This window comes from Capra hircus, chromosome 16, assembly GCF_001704415.2.
Source record: "Capra hircus breed San Clemente chromosome 16, ASM170441v1, whole genome shotgun sequence".
Lineage (NCBI taxonomy): Eukaryota > Metazoa > Chordata > Mammalia > Artiodactyla > Bovidae > Capra > Capra hircus.
The window spans coordinates 36,059,155-36,079,409 of NC_030823.1; the positions used below are offsets into that span (position 1 = coordinate 36,059,155).

The following is a 20,255-nucleotide window of genomic DNA, read 5'->3' on the forward strand; positions in this document are numbered from 1 at the left end:
TTTTCTAAAACCAGCTTGAACATCAGGGAGTTCACAGTTCACATATTGATGAAGCCTGGCTTGGAGAATTTTGAGCATTACTTTACTAGCATGTGAGATAAGTGCAATTGTGCGGTAATTTGAGCATTCTTTGGCATTGCCTTTCTTTGGGATTGGAATCAAAACTGCCCTTTTCCAGTCCTGTGGCCACTGCTGAGTTTTCCAAATTTGCTGGCATATTGAGTGCAGCACTTTCACAGCATCATCTTTCAGGATTTGAAATAGCTCAACTGGAATTCCATCACCTCCACTAGCTTTGTTCGTAGTGATGCTTTCTAAGGCCCACTTGACTTCACATTCCAAGATGTCTGGCTCTAGATTAGTGATCACATATCATGATTATCTGGGTCTTGAAGATCTTTTTTGTACAGTTCTTCTGTGTATTCTTGCCACCTCTACTATGGTCAACTACGCTTGGGCATGTGTATACCAAATAACAAAAGCTGGTCTTCAAAAGTCAAATGTGAATGGATGTAAAGAGAAAGGAAAGAAGACCATATGGCTGAGTCCCAGCTGCTCTTGATTTCCCTCTTAGGTAGACTGACATCCTTTGATTAAAGTCTCTCTTTTGGGCTTTAGCCCATTTAAGTGGGTTTCAGTTCCTTGCAACCAGAAGAACCTTGATTAAGACATTCACAAGGAGCTATCAGGAGAGGTTTTGCTCTGAATTGGCAAACATGTATAGAAGAAAGACAGAGGCAAAGCGTCTGCACCAGTCAGACACAAGGCCAGGATGATTGGACTGCCTGGTGGAGGGGGCATCACGGGTTCAGGAATCCTGGGTTCTGGTCCAATCTTTGCTGGGAATTCGCAATATGACTTAGCCAATTAATAGTTTCATTTTTCTGGTCCAGTTTCCTCATTTACCTAAGATAAAGGTTTCCAACAGGACTCAATAAAGAAGTATCAGTTCCAGTGCTAATAAACCAGGCACTGTCTCAAAACACAGCTGTACAAGTAAACTAAATCATGGTTAGAATTCTGTCAGCTAATTATGGTAATCATAAGAAACCACCCAAGCCAAAAACCCAACAGTCATCCTCAAAACTCTCCCATCTAGTGGAAAACGGAGTCCTCCCCCTTCTACCCTTAACCACTGCCACCATGTTCCCCCAGTCCTTGCCATCTCTTAGCAGGACTATTCTATACTGTCCTCACTGAACCTCCTTGCTATAGTCCATCTTCTACACTGCCACCCAAGTGAACATTAGAAATCAGCTAAGTTATTCCTCTGCAGGGGAAGTAACTCCACTGAGAGTTTTCATTGCTTTTCATGTACTGAATATCTACTTGTTAACAGGTTGTTGCAGAAGTAATCACTGGTTTGCACTGTTGAACTTTTCCATTTGATACTGGAATATATTCTTAAATGTGGTTATGTCACACATCATTTTGATGCATATTTACTGCTTTATGTTTTTTACTAATTATTATTACTTGTTGTTTATATGTATTTTAGACTATGTAAATGATGTGAGACCCAAAAGCAAATTTGAGCGATTTTCTTATTCAAGTTCAAAATGGGTCAAGAAGCAAGAGACAACTCGCAACATCAACAAACGCATTTGGCCCAGGAACTGCTAACGAATGTCCAGTGCAGTGGTGGTTCAAGAAGTTGTGCACAGGAGACGAGTCTTGACGATGAGGAGCATGGTGGCCAGCCACAGGAAGCTGACAACAATGAACTGCGAGCACCACTGACTGATCCTCTTCCAACTACACAAGAAGTTGCCCCAAAACTCAATGTCAATCATTCTACAGTCCTTCAGCATTGAAACAAATTGGAAAGGTGAAAGAGCTTGATAAGTGGGTGCCTCATGAGCTGACCGAAAATCAAAAAAATTGTCATTTTGAAGTGTCGTCTTCTCTTATCCTATCCAACAATGACTCATTTCTCAATTGGACTGTGATGTGCAACATAAAGTGGATTTTATATGACAACCAGCAAAGACCAGCTCAGTGGCTGGACTGAGCAGAAGCGCCAAAATACTTCCCAAAGTCAAACTTACACCAGAAAGGGGTCATGGTTACTGTTTGGTGGTCTGCTGCTAGTCTGACCCACTACAGCTTTCTGAATCCCAGCAAAATCATTATATCTGAGAAGTATGCTCAGCAAACTGATGAAATGCAATGAAAACTTCAACACCTGCAGCTGGCACTGGTCAATAGACTGGGCCCAATTCTCTAACAATGCTCAACCACACAGCACACAATCAACGCTTCAAAAGCTGAATGAATTGAGCCACAAAGTTTTGCCTTACCTGACCTCTCACCAACCGACTACCACTTCTTCAAGCACCTCGGCAACTTTTTTGCACAGAAAATGTTTCCCCAACCATCAGGACACAAAAATCGCTTTCCAAGCATTCGTTGAATCCTGAAGCACTGATTTTTTTGCTACAGGAATGAACAAACTTATTTCTTACTGGTAAAAATGTGTTGACTGTAATGGTTCCTGTTTTTTATTAATACAGATGTGTTTGAGGCTAGTTATAATGGTTTAAAATTCAGAGTCTGAAATCACTATTACTTTTTCAAAAACCTAATACTGATCTCAGCTCAGCACCTATGACGGGACCTCTGTTTCAGAGTCAGAGTGCTTGGTTCCCCTTCTACATTCTCAGACACTAAACAGCTACAGGCAGAGTGACGGCTACTGCTGCAGACGTAAACAAAGTGCCGCGCTAGAGCGGCGAGGCTGTAAAGCCAGCCCCAGTGAGCCACACCCCCAGTGCCCACGGCCTCGTATAAAGCCGCCCCACAGTGGACCTGGCCTGGCTTCTGTGACTCGCTTCAATCAAGAGAATGGCACTGAAGTGATGTGGTCAGTTCCCAATCTATGCCTTAGGAAGGCTGCTTGGGCTCTTGTGGTCACCTTGGGCAGCCATGTAAGAAGTCCACCAACCTTGCTAGGGAAATCATGTGGAGATGTCACATAGGGGAACAAGGGCCCGGAGATGTCCAGAGACTTTGTGGAGAGAGAGCCCCAGAGAAGCCTGGCTTTTCCGCCCTCCCCTCTGAGGTGCCAAGGAGCTGTGTGGATGTGGGCCCCAGATGACTGCTGCCTCCACTGACATCATGTGGAACAACAGAACCCACAAGCTGAGCTCAAGCAATCCAAAGAATTATGAGAATTAATAAAGTGTCGTGGGACTTCCCCAGTGGTCCAGTGATTAAGAATCCACTTTCCAAGGTGGGGGCACAGGTTTGATCTCTGGTTAGAAAACTAAGATCCCACATGCCGTGGGGCAACCAAGAGTGTGCACCACAGCTACAGAGCCCCGATGCTGCAACTGAGACCCAACGCAGCCAAATAAATCAAAAGGTAAATAAATAAAAGGACTGTTGCTTTAATATACTAAGTAGTTTTGGGGCGGTTTGCTACACAGATAACAAATACTCATTATCTCCCATCTTCTCACTTCTTGAAAGCAGGGAGTACGTTACACACCTCTATGGCCCCAGTACTTAGGCATAAGAACTGGCCTAAAACCAGGCCTTATCATCTTTAAATAAATTAATCTCTTAGCAAAACAGACAAAATCTTTCCAAATCTCATACTGAGTTGAACAGTGTCTCCCCAAAATTCATGCCCACCCAGAATGTGACCTTAAATGAGGTCATACTGGGTTAGAGTGGACCTTAAATCCAGTGACCAGTGTCCTTATAAAAAGGCCATGTGCCAACAAAAGCAGAAACTGAAGCAACACAGCGACAAGCCAAGAAACACCAAAGGGCTACCAGAAGCTGGCAGGAGGCACGGAAGGACTCTCCCCAGCGCCTTCAGAGGGGGCCTGGCGGACACCCTGACTGCGGATTTCTGGCCTCTAGAATCATAAGAGAATAGATTTCTATTGTTTAAGCCACACAGTTTGTGGTAATTTGTTCCATCAGTCACAGGAAACCAATACAAACCCAGAGGCCCAGGGTGGGCAAAGGCAACCAGAGCTGGACCGATGCTAGATCAATGGCTAAACCCACGGACAGGGACCATCTCCTCTCCTCTCAGCTACAGCCTAATTATTTTATAGTGAGTTAATTATGACACGTGCAGCTTCTCTTCACAAAGCATCCCACAAACGAATCTTGTTAGTTTTCCTCCAAAGAATTAGCAAGCAGAATTACAGGTTTCCGGTTATAAAGAAGCGAAGACTGACTATGCTGGTTTAACTGCTTCGCCTGTGTGACTGGCCTGGAAGTGCAGTTTTCGTGTCCACCCTTCAGGTTCCAGGAGGCTTCCACACTGAAAAGCTGTCTCAGGCCTTCTCAGCTCTTATCCAAATGCCCCCAAGCCCCCTTTTCCTTCCAGCCCACTCCCCGGGTGACTCGGGGAGCGCCCGCCGCTGACCCGAGCACCCCTACCTGGGGCAGGATGACCTTCTTCAGCTGCTCCTGCGTGAAGTGCTCCACGTAGGCCTCCAGGTGGGACAGCAGCACCATGCGCACGTGCTCCTCGTGCACCTCGAACAGCCGCAGCAGCTCAGGGATCACCCGCGCCTGGAACAGGGCTGGTGAGAGGAGGCGGGGGGCTTCTCCCTGCGTGTTGTCTTCCCCCAGATCAGACAGGGAAAAAAATCATCACTTCAGTGAAAGGAGCACGAAGCCTAGTGCATAAACTGAGCCCAGAACTTCACACACAATCCTAAGTACTCTTCGAAATTCTTGTGTCCCAAACTAAAGGCAAGCTCTTCACTGACCCCATATTACTCAAGGCTTAACTGTCTTAAGTACACTCCACCTTGTAGGAGCGTTTCTGATACACTCTTATCATACTTAACGTACTGCAAAGAAACCTTATGTTTTAATATAATTCTGAGTGGATAGCTCTCTGTATCAATATATTCATGTCTAATCAAGGAGAAATTTCATATACTAGATTCAACTGATATTATTGTTGCAATTGTTCCTGCAAAGCCAGGAAGTGTTAAATGCTACAACAGGAGCTGGTCCTCTCTTCTGAGCAGTTAAGGAAGGTCCTTCAACAGAAACAGGCATCAGAACCATTTGGGGACCTTTGAAAATATGTATTCACCTGTCTTCCTTCTGTTCCAGACCTAGGGGGCCAGGCACAGGCAAATTTAGAAAAAGCTCCCCAGGTCATTCAGATCACCACACAGTAAGCGTGCACTGTTTAAATGGGGACGAATAATTCCCAAACTCCGTAATTACCAAGAATACTTTGGAAAAAAATTCACCTTTTTTAGGGCCGAGGAGGTAAGGAAGAAAACTCTTAACAGCTACTGGCTCTGCAAACACCAGTTGGTTAAGCAGAAGAGGCACCAACCGTGAGGCTATTAATTCCTCTGACAGGCAGCTGACTCTGTCCAGCAGGAATCTGGGGGCAAAGAAGGAAAGCCTGGGACACTGCAGCAGCTTACCTGCAGTTGAGACACATGCAGCCTTAGCCCACACCATCGAAGTGATGCATCTGAAATGTGGCTAGGGAGACTAAACAGGTGGGTCCCCAGATACTTAAGAAAAACACAGAAGGTGTGAGACAACGCCAGCTAGTCAGTACATAGACAAACTCCAATCCAAGCTAGGAAATTTTTTTCAACAAATTGCCCCTCATTAATAATAGCAAGAGTGTCCTCTTTCCCCCCTAATAATCCAGTCTTTTTAGTCAATAAAAGGTACTCTCTCAAATTTAAAACACACGTGTGCTTAGTCGCTCAGTTGCGTCCGACTCTTTGTGACCCCCATGGACCGTAGCCCACCAGGCTCCTCAGTTCATGGAATTCTCCAGGCAAGAATACTGGAGTGGGTTGCCATTTCCTTCTCCAGGGGATCTTCCCGACCCAGGGATCGAACCTGGATCTCCAGCATTGCAGGCAGATTCTTTACAGTCTGAGCCACCAGGGAAGCCCATTTTAAAACACATAGTATATTACATTACTTAAAGTTTCTATGGTAAACAAAACACTGGCTTTTGTTAGAAGAAGCTAAGTACAAGCATTTTGTTAAGAAATACACAGACATCAGGTATTAACAGTAATAACATGCCACCATACAATCATCCTGAGCAAGTATCTTGCCTCCTACCTAATGAGGAAATGGACCACACCAAGCATTACCTCCTTCAAGCCCCTCAGCCACTATCCACAAACAGGTCCACGGCCAGAATAATTCCCACCTCTTTTCCAGGTACCAAGGATGTGAAGGATTCCTCTTATTTAAGGCCATCGCCACAGGGCCATCGCTCCAACATGCCCTTCTACCCCAGGGCCACAGGCCAACAGCCCCCCAGCACAAGTGGGGCTTCAGTTCCTCCCTCACTCCCACCAGCTCCATCGTGTGAGTCCAAAGACATGCTCCCATCTTTTCCAGCCTTAAAAACAGCCTTACTTGACTCCCTTAGCAATTCAGTAGCAATTCCATGTTTCTCTCCTCCAAGCTTTTCAGGAGGTTTTACCCAAAGTCCATGTTCTCACCTTCTGCTCACATTTCAATTCACAGCAGTTTAATTCTCTCTGCTGAAATGGGTTTTTCTAAGACAAAGTTACAAAAGCTCTCTTGATGGCAAAGTCATTACTATCTTTCTGAAATTCTCTACCGTTGGGAATACCAGCCCTCCTGTTTCTGAATCTCCCCTAACCACTGCTTCAGCCTCACTTGTCAGCTACTCCCTTCCCACCAGCCCCCTGACAAGTTGGATGCCCCAAGTCCTTTTCATGCTACCCACTTTCTCTGGGAAAATGTCAATGACTACAGGCTAATGAACCTTAATATTCACCTCCAGCTCATCCTCATCAGACTCCTCTCCTGAGATGCAGACCCATCTGCCCAAAGGCCCATGTCCATTTCTACCTGGAGGCCCACAGCCAACCAACACGGACACCAGATCCTATGTCTTCCCTGCAGTATTTTCCAGCTCGTTTAGTGATAATCACTAAGGCTTGCCAGTTTTTATGTTTTAATATTTCTTATCTGTGTCTTCACTCTACCATCGCTGCCCTTACATGAGGCCTCCCATCTATTGCTGGCCTGCCATGGTCTGCCAACCAACCCAAATCTTACATGAAGTAAAGCTGTGGCCCCTCCGTAGAAAACAGAGTAATCCACCCAAGGTGAGAGGCATCTGTCTCACAGCCTGTTTTCACTCCTTTGACAGTTTCAAGGCCTGAAGCCCGCTGCTTACCAATAGCGTCAGCACTCCTCTCAGCTAGATCCGAGGGTGCCTGCCCTAACCCCTCCAGCAGGACTCAAGCGGTCATCCCTCTACACACAAGACCTACTGCGTTTCACCTTTGTGCACTGGTTCACACTGCCTCTCTAGGATAGCTTTTCTCTAACCTCCTCCCTGCCCCGTCCTCTGTGTTCTCAGGACATCCCTCTCAAGCTCCACTACTGTCTACGGATTATCAGTCTGTATCTGTTTCCTTCTCAGAACTATACTTCCCAGGGTCTAGCAGAGAGCCTGACATAGAGGAAATGTCACTGAACTCTGTCTAAGAAACCCAATGACAGACTCGTCTTCTCTAGGACACCTGATGTGATTACATGGACTTAATCCAAGTTACTAAATTTTAAGGCCTGAATTTTCTGAACTTACTTGAAAAATTCAGTTTTTTCCTCTTCGCTCTTCAATGTTAAACTTTTCAAGAAATTTACAACTTCTAGAAAATCATTCCTAAATGCCAAAAAGAAAAAAAAAAAATGCAGAACAACAGATTAAAGAAGGCACATTAAATATCAAAGCCATAATCGCAGACCACACGATAATACTACTCAACAAAGACACATCTCCCTGACCACATGGAAGATTCTACTGTAACTAAGTAGTTTAGAAGACAAGTGCTACAGGACAAACCCATAGGGAATTTAATATTAATATCAAAGAGATCTGTGAAGAGGATACATGCTTAACCACACACATGTGTGCATATATAAACGCAAACAAATGCTGTGGTTTTAATAAAATCATCATAGTCATCCAAACATTTTGTTGTAATAGGATGTGGTTACATGAAATGTCCTCAGAGAAATGCTTTTACCGTTACAGAACAGTTGCTGATTCTCAACTCTCCTCTGGGGAAGTAATAACTATTAAAGAGGGTTGCAGAAAGAGGCATTTCTGGTACAAGTCACAGGGATCTTCCCATGTCGCCTGTTTTGTCTGGTCACTTTTCCAGCCAGGCAGGGAAGAGGGTGACAAGAGTGGGTGGTTTCCTGCAGGGCCTGCAGACAGTCCCAAAGCCAGCTCAGCTCCAAGCAAACGCGGCCGCTGGGAGGGAGGCTTTAGCAGCAGCCAGCAGCCCCCACCAGCAGGGCTGACCTCCTCTCCTGGGTCTCCACACCTCACCTTTGCACCTGTTTCCCTATGGCATGGCAGAAAGAGTGCAAATGCCTTGACCAGAGAGTAACATCAGATGGCTCAGCTGCCTCGGTAGGAGCTTCGGCCCTGCCTCCTCCCGCTGCCCCTGGCTGGGCTTTCCCCTCACGGGCAACAATCCCCCCATGGGCAACAATCCCCTCACATGTAACAGTTTATGAAAGAGGGGGCTGGTGTGTGGTTCTGCCTTCCCTCTCCTGTTTTTACTGAAGGATAATTCAATTCAGCTTTACAATGTTGTGTTGGCTTCTGCCAAACATCACCATGAATCAGCCAGAGGTATACCTACGTCCCCTTCCTCTCCCTTGTTTCATCCACAAGTCATACTAAAGAACTCCTACCACACACAGTGATGAGAGAATCTATTTACTGTAAAGGATTCTTCTCTGCAGAGAGTCTATCAGTCTGAAACATCCCCCCCAAAAACACATGGAGATACCTTGGTTAAAGGACTCATAATGGGAAAGGTTTGAATAGCTCTTTTGGAACATAAGTAACAAAGTCCATGTGACCACAAGGAAAATACCCCCTCTGCTGTGTTTAATGATATACCTCATCCTATCTTAGAACCCCCTCCAGGGATAATATCAACTCTCCCTTCACTCTGATTTCTCTCAGGCTTTCCGACTGCAAACCCATAAGGATTTTTAGTTTCACAACTGACATGAGTTTGATTTTGCTAATAAAAGTGATGAATGAGGAGTTAACCTGTGCAGAAGTTCTGCAGACACGGAAATTTAAAAAATGAAGGACACATAATTAAAACTAACCTTGAAGAGAGAGGTTCAAAAATCTCTCTGAATCCAGCGACAGTATTGACAGCTATACTGTGCCCTCCCTCTAAATTGACTTCTTTGCTGTTCCATCACGAATTACTAAACAAAGAAAACAATCTTCTGCCTGCCTGAAGAAAAATAAGCTCATTTCCATGCCCATCCCCCACCAACAAGTAAAATTCAACAATAACAAACTCGTATAAATAATACAATGTCAGCAAAACAGAGAGGCTGTGTTAACATTAAGTTCCTCAATTAACTTCTCCAACTCTACACCACTGGACACAGCCTAGCTTCTTCACGTTCACAGAAGTCCTAAGGAATCCAGCTATAATGTCTGGACCCAGGTGTCCACGGTGAAGGGGTTCTAGAACTTTCTATCTGTGAGAGGAACGTGAGAGGCAATGACCACATCTCCCTCTACTTCCCACGTGGACATGACTCACTCTCCCCTAACACTGAGGGGCAACAGCAGCAGCAGCAGGAGGGCCTGCACCGCCCGGTCCTCCGAACCCCACCGCGGGAGTGCGGCCCACAGGAGGGCCGGCGGGGGAAGGCAGCGCGCCGCACCGGGCGCCTCACCTGAATAAGTCATGGCACAGGAGGCTGCAGAGCACTGGCCGGCACTGCGGGCTGGGACTCAGCAGGGCTGAGTGCAAGGTCTGTTGAAAGCTGGAGAGAATATCCGCTGCAACTGAAACCCAGAGCGACAGTTAGTTCCCACTGCCTCCTCCCTCCTGTTAGGACCTCTACAGCTGGAGGCTGACATAAGCAAAAACCAACCTGGAAAAAGCCCAAACAAAGAGAGCCCTGGCTGGTGCTCAACAGCTCCCTGCCTGCCTGAAGTCAAACTCCTGGGCAGGTGGAGAAAACCATCTTGCCAACACATCTACCCCCCTGCTCCCCTTGGAGGCCCCCACCTTTCCTGACTGTCAGCTTAACTCAGCTCAGGCCTAGAGGAGGAAGCTGAGTAAATGGCAGGTTTGAGGGCCTTTTCGATCAAGTCTCCTAACCCTCAAAACACAGGAAGTTATTTGAAGGACTGTATTTCCTCTCAAGGATGGTACATAATTGCCACCATGCTAGAAACAGTGAAGAGCAGTGAGTTCATCACCCACAAAGGATGTCCTAGAGCTTAATTCTCAAATGTTTAGGCTGGGACAGGTCAGAGCTGATGGCTGAATGGTGCTTGTAACTTCAGAGGATGGAATGAACCAGGCAGAAGAAACTGCGTTGGAACTGCACAAAGCTGCAGCTAATGAGATACAGGCTGGTAAAGGGGCTTTATGTGTACAGACCCCAGTACATGTAAAGGATGGATATCTGAAGGCCTGGAGCAGGTGGAGGAGAGGAAGCGGGCTGTCAAGCACGCCACCAGAGAACTCAGAGGAGAACTGTGTGCTCAGTGGCCTGGCCTTTAAGGGCCAACCAAAGAAAACAGTAATGAGTAAATGAAATCATGGCCAAAAAAAAAAAAAAAAGAATCGAAAGGACTTTGAAAGAATCAAGATAAAGAAATGTTCATCTTAATTTAGAAATTAATTGTAAAAAAACTCTGAATCTTATCCTCAGATCATTACATACACATCAACAGTACCATTCATTTATTTAAAGGCTGGTTTGATAAGGAATAGTCTTTAGACCATAAATACAGTACCAATCAATAAGATCATAATATAAGATACCCAAAGCCATAGTTCCAAGTGCTTGCTACTTAAAACTCTTTTAACTGTTCAAAGTGAAGAAGCCCAAAGCTTCTGCCCTCACTGCTATTACGATCTGCCCTGCACAAAGTTTCTTGGTAAGCAACGGTTCCGTACTACAATCAAACGCCGCAGCATCCACCGTGGATGGCTGTCCCACTAATTCTGCGGATGCAGATAGCACAAGTCCAACTCACCCTGTTCACTTAAGACTGTGAGCAAACTTTCCACCAGTGTCCCAAAAGAATAGGCATCCCGGGCGTGTCCGTGGGACGCTGGCAGAGTCGTGAATTCTGGAGACTAAAAGCAGTAAAGACCATTACAACCAGAGGATCTGCTTCAGAAACCATTCCTAATCTTCTCTGAAGCACTTTCTCCCATTTTTGTGTTTAGTGTATCCAAAGTCAACTACGCAGTATCACACACAAATTTCTAAGCTCTTAAAATGATTAGTGAATAGAATTTATCAAAGATATTAATATTAAATAAGGAGGGGGGAAAGGCCATAATATATGTTTGTGGCTTTCAGAAATATTTCTGACTACAACTGGAGTAAAAAAAATTATCAGCAGCATTATATGCACATATATGTGTAAGTACATAACAAAAACAGAAGTTTCAAAAAACAGTTCTTAGTCTTGCTCCTCAAGATGTCCGGTGATACTTTCTATTCACTCCCTTATTTTTCTCCCTTAAAATGCCAGTCAGGACCCCTAAATTGATTCAAAACCTACAAATCATTGGTTTGAAAGACACTAGTATATACACATAGCACTGCTTTGAATAAACCTGAGTTATTTCAAGTCCTAGGTTTATACTTAAGTTTATTGTTGAGTTTGTGTTTCTTGCAAAGCACACTAAATACGTCTTTTGGGATCAAAGTCTATAGCGGTTAAGGACAAACTTAGAAAGAACAAGTGCTTTTGAATTTATTGTTAAATATTATCTTTCTTTACCAGCACAATATTAATAATCACTCTTCCTCACATCTTGGAATCCCAACTAACGGCAGATAGGCAGACGACCAGCTTGGGTGAAGCACAGGAAAGGGCTGGGCTCTTGTTTCCTCAACTCTCATGGCTTCCACAAAGGCTCACCATGGAATGGTATGGTGCCCCCACTCTGCTCACACCGAGGTGCCTCTTCTCTTTCAGTACCATCACAGGGGTCTACATGACCAAAATGTAAGTTGAGTTTCAAGAAAAAAGGCTCTCTGCTGTGATGACATGATCAGTCTCAAAGCCTTCAAGGCCAGAGGAATTAGGAAGTGTCTATGACTTAGCAAAGAGGTGGGCAGAGGAAAGGTTTGTTTGTTTGTTTGTTTGTTTTAAGTTTCATACTCAGTTACAGAAAGAAGTCTTCGTGACATCTGAAGTGTATCATCTTACCATCTCTTCAGGAGGAATAGATGCTGGGTCTCTTACTGACCGAATACTCCTCAGAAACTAAGAGAAATAAATTAAGGAAAGTAAATTCAAGCATATGTTTGGTGAACCAATCTCTTACATCAAGTTACAAAAGCAAAGAACAATCAACACCAATGAAACCTTCAAACCAATGCTACAGGCTAAATACATAAATTAAAAATCTTCATCACTGAAAAATGGAGATATAGTGCCTGGTATGGCACAAGACTTAGTGGAAAATAAATATCAGTTCCCTTTCCTTTTCCTTTCAGCTGGTTTAACAGATACCCTCTGGTGTTCAGACGCATCTCTATATCTGATTTATTTATAAGGCAATTAGAAATACTTCTTTCTCATCCTACATGAAAGTGAAAGTTGCTCAGTCATGTTCAACTGTTGTGACCCCATGGACCATATAGTCCACGGAATTCTCCAGGCCAGAATACTGGAATGGGTAGCTGTTCCCTTCTTCAGGGGATCTTCCCAACCCAGGAATCGAATTCAGGTCTTCCACATTGCAGGTAGATTCTTTACCAGCTGAGCCACCAGGGAAGACCCTCATCCTTTGGAGATATTAACAAATAAAAGACTTCTCTAGCATAGGACAAATCTATCATTAATCTGCTCTCTGAATCAAGTCAGTCATAAGTTGGTTGCCACATTTTTATGTGAGGACCTTATAAACTAGAGACAGAGCCAGCATCCACAGAACACCATTCATCTACTGATTCATCAAAGATCATTTCTCAAGAGTCTATATGTTCCAAATGCCATCTAGGGCACCAGGAATACATATTGAATGCAAGAAATCCCTGTCCCCGGCCAGGAGCTCACAACCTAAAATGTAAACTAAGCACTTTGACAAACTGTGCTGGTTGAGCACCTGGGAAGCCCAGGAGGAAGACTACTCTTGTTGGGCAGGGGACACCTCGGGGAGGGCTTCACAAAGAGGAGACTTAGCCTGATCTAGACTTCAGCGAGATGTCAGCCTCATCTTACATCCTGCAGAGTCCAGGGGAAGAAAGGCGACAGAACGGCACACAAGGGAAAATGGGGGTGAAGGAGGAGAACCCTGCTGGACTGCACGGAACAGGATGCAACTGGAGTGGAGCTCAATAACCAAGTGGCACCTGGAGCTGACGGCAGGCTGGGGAGGAGCTGGAGAAGGGCCTGGGACCCCATGGTCCAGAATCTGGGATACACCCCACAGAGGGAATTACGCTGTTATACTGAGTAGCTGGAAGCTGACTTCTGAGAAGAAAGGGATCCACGGGGACAGAAATAACAGAGGAACGTCTTCATGGTGGAAGGAGCATTTGCACTGAGCCAGAGCCCCTGAAGGTACACACGCAACAAGGCCCCTGTGAAACCTGCATACAAGGGAACAGGGGGAGTGAGGTGGAGCCAGAAGTCAGGGAGCCCCCTCGTCAGTAAGGAAATCATGATGTGTGTGTTTGTGTGTGTGTGTTTTAAAAGGCTAAGTCTAGTGGCAACATGCAAAATTATGGAAATAAGAAACAAAACAGAGAACAGTAAGACTGCTCAACTCCGGAGGGGAATTTGTAGACCTCTGTCAGACAAAATTATAAGACGGAGCACAGGCAGCAGTACTATGGCCCACGAGGAGTTACGATGCACAGTCCCTGACACCAGCTCTTAGGGCGTAATGTATGACTCTGGAAAACACGAACAAGTGCTCAATGAGCATGTCCAATGTGCCTAATATGTGCCAGGCCCTATTCCAGGTGCATGGATAAAGATACATATACAACACTATCACCCTCAAGAAGCTCAGCCACTGGTAAGAAGGTAGACACATGGAGGCAATTCAACATTAAACACTCAGTGGTAAAACTAAGTGCAGGTTACTACAGGAGCACAGAGGGTAGGTATTTAATGGAAAATTGATCAAGCCTCTTCCAATCTCAAGATACCTTCGCTCTAAAATGAGAAAAGAATAGATGATGCCTAGCCCCTCTGGACAGTAAAAGCCGACAACCCCGTGAATGTGAGTATTGACAAAAAAGCCAAGTCTCCAAACCTCAGCTCACACTATTGCTGGAGCAAAGCCCCTACGGGAGAACCACACACCAAAATGCTATCAGACTCCGAGCGACACAGAGGGCCTGGCACCTGGCTTACCTCTGGCGTGGCCTGAGCAACTTTACAGACTGTTTCCATTCCTCCCAGCTTCCAGTGCCCATCCTCGCTCACAAACACAGACGATACGCAGACATTGTTGTGTGTGAGGTGTCCCTGGGAAAAAAAAGAACAGGAAGAAGATTGCCATTCCCATTTTCTGAGTAGAAGTTTTATAAAACTAAGAACTCATCACCCAAAAAAAAAAAAAAGGCAAGTCTTTCTACTTGTGGCATAATAAACAGAACTACCACTTTAAGAAATGACAAATTCAATGATCCAGCTTAAGCATTATGAGGTTAGGGAAAAATGAAAAACACAGTGGAAAGGCTTATCTCCCCCTGCCCAGTGTGGCAGGTTAGTAAAGACATGAAAGCCACCGCACAGACGCTGTACATCCCCATCTCCATCGGAGTTGGGAGATACAGGTGTCCTTATAGGTAAATTTACAAGTCTCTTCAGCCTACATCGTGTGCTTCAAACGCCTTTAAAGGAAAAATTTATCTTTGCTCCCATAAGGTTACTGTATTAATTTTCTCTTCTAAATTCTTTCTCACCTACATTCTATCACGAACCCAGATCCACTTCACCTGAAATCTTGTCAGTAGACATTAAAAAAATTCTGCCTGAAGAAGAGGAAAATGGAATGATAAGGACCACCAGAAATATCCCACAGACCACAGAAGCGCCAAATTTAAAACTATGTAAAAAAATAGTACAGTCAAATAAATGAGGGAAGAAGAAAACAAAAACGGGGATGAAGTATGTTGTTTTCTCAAACCAGAAATTATTTCAGTAGATAAGTGCACTTTAAAAACTCTACCTATCAGATCCAATAGGTACACATTTTTTATATAAAACACTCCAACGTATGTATACATATTTTTAAAGGAAAGCTTAGAATAGTATCAGGGTGTGTTTCCTCTTGAGAAAAATAAAGGCGAATAAACACTTAGATATTTGCTTAAGACACACAAAGAGCATCTGTGGCCTAACACACTGATCGCTGAGGCTGTCTATGGCAAGAAGCAGGGCCCCGGCTTCAAGGACAGGGACTGGTTTCCTTGTCCCTGTTGAATAGTATGTTTCTCATACTATTCAAACTTTTTACTGCATTCAAACATTTTTCCAACAGAGAAAATATTCCACCACAGTGCAGCATTAATAATTCTACTTATGTGTATCTTAGAAATACTTTTAAGAGACAATAAATTCAAAGTGATATTTGGAGAGTCTATCTCCCATTAATAGAAAAAATTTTTTAAAAACACATTAAGATGAGTCAAATGCAAGGGCTTCTAACCTGTAACTGGTGTTTCTTAATCTTGGGAGGCTGCCATAGGCCTTTATACTTCAGAATGTAAATTCCATTAAGAAACTAGTAGTTCAATAATACTGTTAAGAAACAGACCACAAGTAAACAATACCACTTTATCCCCATAATAGTAAATACTGCCATGGTATTAAGGGGCTGCCTATCTTTGGCACCACCTACTTGAATGAGAAAGGGTGTGTAAAACTCTGCCTCTTTCTAAGAAATGATCATTTCTTTCATTAAAAAAAAAAATTCCTGAAAACAAATAGAAACATGGTCCACACCAGCACTAATGTTATTAAACTTTTATCTCATCCTAATAACAAATAGCAGCTGTAGATATTTTTAGGTAAAGACTTATCCAAAACTAGAGACAGACTATATAGTAAACTGAAATAAAGTTCTATAAATAACTACCCAGGAACAAAGAACTTGTTGCCTGCTCCACAAACCACTTGTCTGTCTATAGCATCTCATGTGCTCTTTTCCCTCAGGAAGCTTTCTGATGAGAATAGTAACTTATGATTTCTATAGATACCAAAATTCACAAGCACTACCCCATACATCAGCCTCCATCTCCCACTCCTGGTCTAAATGAAAGGCTGTGAGGCAGGCTGTCCAGGTTACTTACTCGGTCATGAAGGAAGATAAGAGCCAGCAATATGTCATAGATCCCAGCACAGACCTCTGCAGAAGACAATGTTTCCAAAACCACTTCCAGAGGCTGCACTCGCTCAGTGACGAGATGAATGCCATCTGTTTCCACAGTGCAAGATAAAAACCTCAGCAAGCACGGGTGACGGAGAGTCTTCAGGTGCTTTAAAAATGCAAACAGAAAAGTCGGTAAAGTTAATGACTCCACGCTTTACCGTCTGAGCCACCAGGGAAGCCCAAGATTAATTATAGTCTCAAATATATTGTAATCAATTCAGAAAATGTATACTTAAATTCAAGGTCTTCTCCAGTTTCTTACCTCCCCCACCCAACCCCCAAGTTTCAAAGAAGGCAAAGAAAAATCCATGACTTGTTCTGACAGTGTTTACTTTACCAGCATTTATATTACTCTATAGAGACTTTCATTTCCATGAGTGTAAGCCCCCAAGAGCCCAGATTTCCAATGATCATTGCTATAAACTCTGAACAAAGCACCGAAAACACCACCTGAGAACTCTGAAAAGTAAACAAGAGCATGCAGACTATGGACGGCAGTCACCCAGGGGGTGAGTTTCCTGGTTCGGGGGATGTCCCTTCTCACAGCTGTGCGCTGAGGGGAGGCCCCAGGTGCAGAGCAGTGCAGCAAAGGTGGCTGAAACTCAAATGGAAACTCTGCCATCTTTGTGGCCAGGAGAACCAAAGCAGGTTTGAGTATGAGGAAGCTGTCCCAGAGGAGAGAGAGCCAAGGGAGGGAGAAGAAGAGGCCCCAGTTATCTGTATACCCACACAGGTCTCAGACCAACCCGGGAACCAAACACGCACAGGACAGACCCAAATCAGCACAGCGAAGTTTTGAAAATGAACTACGGTTTGAACTACCATGCACAGGAAGGGTGAGAGGAGAGTAGTTTAAAAAAAAAAGGCGGGGGGAAGCTTGAACCCAAGGGAATTGACCATCTGCAAACGAAAAACATCAACATTCTTCAGAGAATTATAACAGAACCAAGAGTCTATGCAACAGGGCATTCAAAATGTCCAGGATGCGATCCAGAATCACTCAGAAGACAAAGAATCATGAAATGTGAAAAAGCAGCCAACAAATACCAACCCCAAGACTGAGCAGACACCAGATACTAGAAATTATCAGAAGGAATCTGAAGCAGCTATCACCACCATTCCCGCCTGGAGAGAGAAAGAAAAGCGTTATAAAATGAGTAGAAAAATAGAAGCTCTCGGAAGAGAAATGAATGTTACATAAAAGAACTAAATGGAAATTTTATAAATTAAAAATACTACAAATAAAAAAATACAATGGATGAACTTAATAACAGAATGATAATGACAGAGACAAGACTCAGTGAACTTAAAGTTGTTAACCAATTTAAAGAACAAAGAAGAAAAAGTAAAAGAAAAGGTCAGAGCTTCAGAAACCTGGGTAACAAAAACAAAAAGTTTAATGCACATAACTGGAGCTCTAAAAAAAAAAGAGAAAATTGGGACATAAAAAAATATAATGGTTGAAAACTCCCCAAATTTGGCCAAATACTTAAGTTTACAGATTTAAGAATGTCAGTGAACACTAAATAAGATAAATCAGAGAAAACTACACCTAAACACATTATGATCAAACTGCTGAAAATCAAAGATCAATTTAAAAATCTCAGAAGTAGCTAGAGAAAAACAACACAGATGGAGAGATAAGAAACTAAATGATACTAATTTCTCATAAGAAAACAAAATCCGAAAGATAAAGGGAAACTATATTTAAAGCAATGTAACAAAAAAAATCATCAAACCTGAATTCTGTACCTAGCAAAAGTACCCTTCAGGAAAGAAGGCAAATTAAAAGCATTTTTGATCAAGAAAACGGAAAAGTTGTTGCTAGATGATCTGCTCTACAAAAATGCTAAAGAAAGTTCAAGCTGAAAAGGAAACATCAAAGGGAAACCTGGATCTTAGGATTGCAAGAAGAGCATCCGAAATACTAAATATCAGGTTAAAGCTGAAGGTTACATTTTTTCCCTCTTATTTAAGATATATATGACTATGCAGAGTAAGCACTGTAACACTTGCCTGGTAAGGTTTCCCGTGTGTGCGATGTAGATGCATGCTGTGTGCCTACAGTTAATATACGTGTAACAAAAGGACAGCAGGGTTGGAGGCTGCAGACATCTATGTGATTCCAAGGCTTCCACATTTTATGTGACTGTGGTATAATGCTAACCACAATGAGTGGTCAGTACTAACTAACCACAGTTAATAACCAGAACTAATTAAAAGTTAGTCATGTATACTGAAGTCCTCAGTGTAACTATTTTTAAAAAATAAAGGAATATATAGCCCCCATTCAAGATACATTAAAACAGAATACTAAAAATATTAAAATAATTCACAAGAAGGGGGAACAGAAGAACAAAAATCAGAAGGGGATGAAAAGAAAACAAATGATAATTACATTAAATGTTAAAAAACTAAACACTCCAATTAAGAGTGGATAAAAAAGGAAGATCCAACTATATGCTGCCTATAGAAGACATACTTTAGACAAAAGACAGAGATAGGTAAATGAACAGAAAATAAATGAATTTGATGGAAAAGGATATCAGTAAGCAAAAGAAGGCTGACATGGATATATTCCTATCAGACAAAATATACTTCAAGACAAAGAGTATGGCCAGAGATAAAATGGGACAATTACTTAAAGAATAAAAGGGATAATTCATTAAAAAGACATAACTAATTATAAATGTATAAGAGCAGAAACTCAATACACATGAAGTAAAAACTGGGAAAATGAAAGGGAAAAACAGACAATTTCAAAATCATAGTATCAGAGTTGGAGATTTTAAAGCTTCTGTCTCAACAATCGACAGAAAAAAAAAATCAATAGAACTAGCAGAAAATAAACTAAATAAATAAAAACTTAGAAAACCTGAATAATATCAACTACCTGAATCAAACTGAGATTTAGAAAACACTTTATCCAATTGCAGAATACAAATTCTTTATTTGATGATCAGTTTTCTAGTTAATGAAAAGAGAAAAGCTTTAAAGATAGCGTGCTGCGGTTCATGGGGTCTCAGAGTCGGACACGACTGAGCGACTAAACTGAATATGATTAAGGGGATTAAATGTTTGATAAGTAAAAAGGCAAAAAATAAGGAAGCAAGATCAACAAAATTAAACAGTTTATCGTGGATCAGGGTACTAATCCATTCAAAACTGTTTTATGATCCAGCGCATTATTCAACCATCTTTAAAACTTTTCTCTTTTCATTAACTAATTAGGTGTCCCAAGTGGCTTCTTATTTGTTTAAATGAAGGAAGAAAGAATGGAATAAATCTTGCATGATTCTGAATAAGGCACTTAACTTAGCAAAAACCTTGTCACTCCTCTTTGGCATATGTAGTTATGCATAAAATTATGCATAAATTCACAGGAAAGGTTAGCAGTTAAGAATGAAATAGAAATACTTCTTGATTTAAACGTCTGCTGTTCCAAAGAACAGACGGAATGACAAGATGTACTTGCTAAGTGTAACTAGGGTATTTTCTCAATGAACATCAATTAAAGAGAAAATGGTTTTGCTCTGGTGGAGAAAAGTGACTGCTGTCGAATGAGTGATTTGAAACCATCTGTTGCAAAGTTACCAAGTATCGATCACGTCTCATTCACTCCACCAGGTAAGAGAATTCTGAGTAAGGACTTTTATATTATTAAATTTGAGTAGTAGTAGATATTTTGCTGATCTATGCCCACACACAGATGTTAAGCGTGTGGTATTCCTACTATTCAGCAATCAGTTATGACTCAGCCATTCAGAGAATTAATTCAAGCCTCAGGGGCTTGACTTTTCCTTATCATTCTACCTCGAACTTGCTACTTCACTT

The 20,255-nt window shown here is 42.7% G+C and overlaps 1 protein-coding gene across 4 annotated transcripts in view; it reads right to left on the minus strand.

The window, feature by feature from the left end:
• Nucleotides 1-20,255, minus strand: part of SCYL3 (SCY1 like pseudokinase 3) — a 43,258-nt gene that overhangs the window by 14,376 nt on the left and 8,627 nt on the right. For 3 of the 4 annotated variants that reach the window (XM_018060288.1, XM_018060290.1, XM_018060289.1), the window contains exons 3-10: nucleotides 16,342-16,527; nucleotides 14,399-14,512; nucleotides 12,239-12,295; nucleotides 11,048-11,150; nucleotides 9,730-9,841; nucleotides 7,592-7,669; nucleotides 5,235-5,374; nucleotides 4,402-4,586 (exon numbers count right to left, since the gene is read on the minus strand). In XM_018060288.1, the coding sequence (XP_017915777.1) occupies nucleotides 4,402-4,586; nucleotides 5,235-5,374; nucleotides 7,592-7,669; nucleotides 9,730-9,841; nucleotides 11,048-11,150; nucleotides 12,239-12,295; nucleotides 14,399-14,512; nucleotides 16,342-16,527 (975 nt within the window). Of the gene's footprint in view, nucleotides 1-4,401; nucleotides 4,587-5,234; nucleotides 5,375-7,591; nucleotides 7,670-9,729; nucleotides 9,842-11,047; nucleotides 11,151-12,238; nucleotides 12,296-14,398; nucleotides 14,513-14,952; nucleotides 15,018-16,341; nucleotides 16,528-20,255 lie in introns of those variants that run through there. The other variant, XM_018060291.1, reaches the window with a different exon arrangement.